The 6,589-nt window shown below is 44.3% G+C and overlaps 1 protein-coding gene across 1 annotated transcript in view; it reads right to left on the bottom strand.

The window, feature by feature from the left end:
- Positions 1-233: 233 nt before the first annotated feature.
- The window catches only part of ZNHIT6 (zinc finger HIT-type containing 6), a 32,616-nt gene continuing 26,260 nt past the window's right edge, over positions 234-6,589 (bottom strand). The window contains exons 9-10 of the mRNA XM_086463127.1: positions 4,275-4,399; positions 234-343 (exon numbers count right to left, since the gene is read on the bottom strand). Of these exons, the coding sequence (XP_086319253.1) occupies positions 258-343; positions 4,275-4,399 (211 nt within the window). The 3' untranslated portion in view covers positions 234-257. The remainder of the gene's footprint in view (positions 344-4,274; positions 4,400-6,589) is intronic.

Below are 6,589 nucleotides of genomic sequence, written 5' to 3'. Positions count from 1 at the left end.
TAAAGATACATGGACAAACGGCTGCAATGAAATATTTTTTTTTCTTCCCCTTGGAATTCCCATCTCTTTATCTACATCCCTAAATATACATTACTAAATCCAAAAATAGGCTGGCAGTTTAGAAGTGCTGACTTTAGTGAAGGAAGCGAAGCCAAACCAAACCTCTGAGAACTCAGTTGCATTAAAAAAAAATTATTTAATTACATTAAAAAAATATATATAAAATGCTCATTCCACCTTCTTCTGTCAAAGAACCGTCATGAACTGTCCTGAATTTCCCCTTCTTCCACAGATGACGGGGATGAACTTTCACCGTCCGAGTTCTCCGCAGGTTCACTGCCATCTGAGGGTGTAGGACACAAACACAAAACAAGCAGTTAGTTTCCGCAGTGGTGTTTGCTCATCAAACAGAACCAGTTTCGGACCTTCTTTTCCTTTTAATCACACTTCCCTGGAGGAAAGCTATTTCCTAAGATATAGCCGGTCTCGGGAGCCGGGATAAAGCCCTGGGTAGGGCCTTGCTGAAGGAAAAAGCAAGACAAGGCTGAGAATTTCAGCAGGTCAGGTAGGCCAGCTGAGTATTTATCCCCCACAAAACTCTTCATCCACTGAGAATTCTGAATTGTTCTCTTGGCTTATTTGTTTTACGTGTTTTCTGGGTCGCTACAAACATCTACCACAACTGCAATGAATTATAAGTCATTTACACCTTTATTAGCATTTCGGTGAAGACGGGGAACTACTGAGAATTCTAAACCGAAATGGAACATTAAGACGATGCTCCTGTGCGCTCCAGCATCCCAAAGGCGGCGTCACGCTGTGTGAATCCACGAGCCAAGGCTGACGAGGTTAAAGCTGCACAGTAACTTCTGCTCTAGGACACGGCTGTGGTGCTCTGCTGAGATCGTATCAGGAAACCGGTCTTCAGCCTCGCACCCCGAGACTCCTTCTCTAACACGCGCCGACCCCGGTCACCTCGCGGTGAGGTCGCCAAATGCCACTGGTCGGTGGCACTCAGGCAGCACAAAACCAAACGACAGCGGAGTCGGCCCACGGTTCACTCTCTGCTCTCACTGTTACTTGCAGTATTTGATCCGACTATGAATTCAAAGGCATTTTTGGGCATTTAGCGTCAGACGCTTCCTTAAAGAAACGTTACCGAAGGGGAGCTGACGAAGTACAGTTACGGTCTCGTCAAGATGAAGTTCTACGGCTGACAAACGCCGATAATGCACGGGACACAGCGTGCACCTGTACAGTTTCGATGGAATTTGTTCAAGAAAATAGAAGCATTTCACCCAGAAACATCAGAGGTCACATTTTGTCTACATTAAATCTAGTGTATAATCAATTAACATTTATATGCCAGATATGTACTGAGTAATGCACAAAGTGAGGATTGTTTTTGCCCCTAAGTCCTGTGAAAGCTTCTATAATCCCCTCCTAACTTCAGCCATGACTGACCTTGTATGCTGAAGTCAGAGCACCTGTAGTGGCTGCTGTAAGCAAGTCAAGCATCAAAACATCACACAAAAGAACGTGGCAATCTTCTGACTCACAGCGAAGCTCAACAGACAAATTTTAGCTTTAGTTTACTCTGTTACGGTACGTTTTATCTAACAGGAATTCTGGACTGTCTTCACTCAAAAAGAACATATTTTTACGGTGTTGATATAGCATTCCCTATAAATTAAGATTGCTCGGTCCTTCCCACCATAAAACTGTCCGCAGTTTACTTAAAATGTATAATTTAAGCTCTGGGTTTATTTTTTTTTCAGTGAGTTTCCTTCCTCGATCCTTATTTTCCTTATTTTTTGGAAAGTTTCAGCCAAAATACTTCAGCCATTTCTGAGAGCAAGGACAGGAGAAGCAGGCTTCGTCCCCGCTCAATTCTAGCGGTCTCTCTTTGAAGGTGTCCAGCTCCAGCTCTCCCCCAGTCTTTGGGGGCAGCAACTTGAATCATGCGGGGAACGGTGATCTTTCCCCAGCACGTGCCTGTCTCTGGGGCTGTGAAAACTTGTGTCTCTTCTTCTTGGGGAAAGGGGGTAGATCTGAGATTGCTCAGTAAAGAAACAGCATTTTAGCAGCTAAATTCCCACAAGACCGTTTCTTGTTCCAGCCTGGGCCCTTTGAAAACTGACCCTGGAAGGGTTATGGTGGTCAAAGCCCCCCGTGCTCCAGGGACACCCTGCCAGACACCCGCTCCTCAGTGCGGCCGCTGTTTGCCTGGAATGCCAAGGGTGCTCCGAGACAAGCGTCCCTCCGGGCGCGCGCGGAGAAGGAAGGCCGAAAGGAAGGGCAGCATCGGCAGGGAGGGGGTAAGCCAGAGCAGGCTGGATGGCTTAGGAGGAGCGTGCAACCGATACAAAAAAGCCATACGTGTTCAAAGGAACCACTGCAAGATGCTGCAGCAGAAAGGTCACCTCTTGGGAGACGGGCGTGGGCTAAAGGACCTCTCTGATTACAGAGTTCTTCCTGGACAGTCGGCAGGTGAACCCAAGACCTCCACACTCTTAGCAATTACGTGTGAATGCAACTTCTAAAGCAAACTAAATCCTGTTTTTTCTCCTTTATTCTGTAAAGACAGCACACAACAGAAGAGGACACGATTGTGCCGCGCTTCGACGAAAGTGGTATTTTGTCTTCCAGTGGAACAACAGCAACGAAAAAACCCTCCTCCTATTTTTAGATCCATGTTCTGAACATGCTTTTCCAGAAAGAATCTTGGGTTACTGTGGCAGGCTTCCACCCTCAACAGAAAAAGCTCCAAGAACACCAGGTTCCAAACCAAACTCAAAGCTCAAGTGTTAATAGGTTAACTAAAAAGATGTACAAAAATAAACGACGATAGAAAGTTGGGAAAATCATGTGGCTTTTTTGCCATTCACCATTCTCTTTTGCTACGTTGTACCCACGACACCTCAACAGGGAGCTACGCACTTGATTTTTATGCAATCTGTAAAAACGGTTAAAAAAAAGAAGTAAAATTAAGAAAATAAATGGTTCCCGAAACCCGAAATAGCCGCCAGCGTCCCCCGAATACCAGCTTCAGGGATGACTGCTAACTGAATGATCCCCGCCGCTGAGGAAGGTCACCGTCTCGAAGACGCACACTCGCCCTGCCCGGCGCCGTCGGCGCTTCCCCGGCTATTTCCCCCGCCTCTCCCTCCCCTTCGCCACGCTACTCCGCCTTTTACAGAGCCACCCACTTGCTGTGGCAGCGCAGCCTCAAGATACAGTTGGTCAAGCCACATTTCTTTGAATTTATACCCTCAAAAAGGAGGGGAACCTCCCTGCTCGCTCAGGAGACAACGACCATCACCCTGTTCGGATTAAGTTTACGAGTCAATCAGTTGTAATTCCCGCCCGATATCGAAATCATAGGGGTAGGGCTGACTGCCGAGAAGCAAGGGACCTAGAGCAAGACATAACGGATAAGCTGGAAGTATCTAGTTTCTTTGTACTCCAGTAGACGGACGGGCAACTCCTCGGGTGAGTATCAGTGGACCCAGCGGCTTGGACAAGACTCCCACCTCGTCCCCCGGCACGGCGCCTCGCTCTCAGCAGCTCTTGCAGCGCACAGCGCGAGAAGCGTTTGCGGGTCGTTCCTCGCGGAGCGGATCGCTCCCACGGATCACTGGGTCTCACTGGGCCAGAGCAGCCAAGATCCACGGCAGTTTGGTATCATGGTGCAATACGCTCAGTCTCATATTTATCCAGTCAAATTATTAAGATATAAAGCCACGACTCAGTTGCATTTTAACCCACCTGAAAAGCTACTCTGCCATTATGATTTCTAATAACTACCCTGTGATTCAGAATTATTTGTCCAATGTTAGAGGAGAGATGCTGGGAAGTCCTGGAGGATGGTTCCTTTGCATGATTAGCAGGCTTACTTAAAACTCACCTCCCCCAGACAGCCTGACCTTTTAGAAATAACCAACTCTGTCAAACTTCGCCACGTACAAAATTCAGCCCAAGCCTGAAGGGCTGTTTTACCTGCGTGGCTACAAGCGTACAAAAAAAGAAGACTCAAGCACCAGTAAACAAAGTTAGGAAAAACAGACGCAGCACAGCTCACGGATGGAAGCCATCAGCCAGCAGTTTTAAGACAGAGCATTCCTAACAGCTTTTTTATAGCAATCTTTTCGATTCAGAGGGAAATACAAGACATACTGCACATTCCTGGTATTATTCATAGGTGTATCCTTAATTATTGTTTATTTAACTAAAATACCCAAGAACAGCATAACAGGAAATAAATATATGCTTACCTTGGCCAAGAACCACCATGTCATTCTTCAATGTTTTCAAGACCACAAATAACGTTGGATACTCAATTATTACTTTGCCTTTCAAATTGTCTAGGAGGCTTCTACTGGCATCCAGTTCATTGTACCTTAAAAATAACAGGGAAGTTTATTTTGGATTTCAATACTACCATGGACACAATGTGCACTTTCTGGAAAGGGAAAAAAAAAAAAAGCGTGTGTGTGTGGGTGAGCTTTCTGGCAATTCACAGGATTTTCAGATGGTACACACTCAGAAGAACTATCTTATGATTCAAACTACCTATCCACTCTTATTATCCAACTACATAATTTTCTTTAAACCCTCCTAACATCTAAGCATAAGAACAAGAGAATCGAAGTCAAACTTCTCTAAGGGCTGAAATGTTCTACGAGTTCGTAATAAATATCTTTACCAAAATCGGATGTGGACGTAGGGTTATCAAAATCAGACTCTAAATTAAAAATAAGACTTAATGTTCTATTTATGGGCTTTACCACACAGGTTCGATTCATAAGGTTAGTGGTGTATCTTAGCTACCATGTTTTCCTTATGAATTATCAGCGAAGTACTGGGAAGATGAAATGAAAAGCGTATCTGAACAACTGCTAAAGCGAAGGTGCACCGGAAGCACTTACAGCTCTGTCTTTGTAGAAGTAAGGGCTCTGACACGCAGCACGTTAGGGCAACGATTCCTAAAAGATGGTACAACATCCCCGTTTATGCCTAAGCAAATCTCCGCTAACGGCAAGAAACTCCCTGCAGAGATCCCCCCCCCCGAGGCGTGTGCTACAAGAGGCGCCTGCCTGGGACGCTCACTCCTCTTCACCCTGGAGGGTGGAGCCAGGTACGTAGCCAACGATGCCGCAGCAATGAAAAGTAAACCGAGCATCTTCTCCACAATTATTTCCCGGAACCGCAACATTCTGTCCCAACTCTCCGACTGGAAACCTGGACGTGGGATTCTGGGAAGAAGGAGGGATATTTCAAAGCCCTCTGGAAGAGAAACCCTGCTGCTTTCGCTTGCTGCAACTGCAGCATCCAGCAGATGCTCTGACATTATTACGCTGCAATCTGAGTTATGTAATTCTTTCTGTAATCTGCATTATTAAATTACTACTAAGCTATTTTATCAGTTCAAGGCAAATGAAGTTCAAGACCAAAATACAGCGTAGGCACTAAGTGGAGTATTTCCCATAGCCGCTCTGCCTCCTCTGACCATTAACATATTACGGAGCCGGGTTTTCTTTTGCCAAAAGCAACACTGGATGGGTGAAGGAAATGATATACTTTGTGATTTATAGTAGTGGGTGATTAAGAACAGTACGTCAGAGGAGTCGGCACACAAGAAGAATATTGAAGGTAAACCAGGATTTGAGTTCTTGGGATTTAAGGTAAACTTAGTTTGAGCAAAAACTATTTCTCTTTCGTATTCGACTTCAATCATCATGAAAATATTTGGTTTCATGTTTCTCTCAACCCAAAGCAATTATGACCTCTTCTTACTGAAACCCTTTAAAAGGGCTAACAGTATATTACGTTTCTTATTGAATGAATGCATTCATAACTTGGGGATTAACACACATGAACAGAAACGTTATTTACTGCTTTATTTACAGTAGTCTAAATGCAAAGTATGGCAATACCTCTCCTTTGGCAAGGACCTCAACACATTCTTTTCTGGTTAAGCAAACATTTACCACCAAGAGGCTAAAGTAATTCACATGCCACAATACACTTTCCATTATCTCATGTTTTAGACAAAACATCTTTAGCGTCCAGCTTGGCATAAGATAAAACATTTGTACTCAAAACTATTTTATGATAGTAAATTACTGAAGTGTTAGATCACTGAGTCAGAGCTTTATCTTTTTTTTTTGTTTTCAAAGTAAATTTTATTGGCTGACAGTGACAGAGAAAACATCTAAATTTTTAGTGCATAATGTAGCCTGCAAACTTCAGGGAGAATGTAACAAAGGAGCTTAATGCTTCTCCTTTTTAAACTTTGCTGTTACTGTCCATGCTATCCAAAAGACCTCAGTCTACCACATTCCCTACTTCATACACAAGTGCAAGTTGAGGTTTTCTGCTAATCCACCTGCCAACCTCTTCCTTGACTGTGCAGGCTCAGAAGATCTCAAAAGAAAACGAATACTCGTCACTCAATTCCAAAGTTTAATACAGGATGGCTCCTGAGCAAGACTGATTTTTCTCTCTGAAAGCCGCTGTCACGATAAAAACCTTCCCAATTTCATCCCAGGACTAGAACAAAGTCACACACCAGAGGGTGAACAACACA

This window comes from Leptosomus discolor, chromosome 3 (assembly GCF_034619465.1).
Source record: "Leptosomus discolor isolate bLepDis1 chromosome 3, bLepDis1.hap2, whole genome shotgun sequence".
In the NCBI taxonomy this organism is placed as follows: domain Eukaryota; kingdom Metazoa; phylum Chordata; class Aves; order Leptosomiformes; family Leptosomidae; genus Leptosomus; species Leptosomus discolor.
This window is presented reverse-complemented; position numbering and strand designations above follow the sequence as displayed.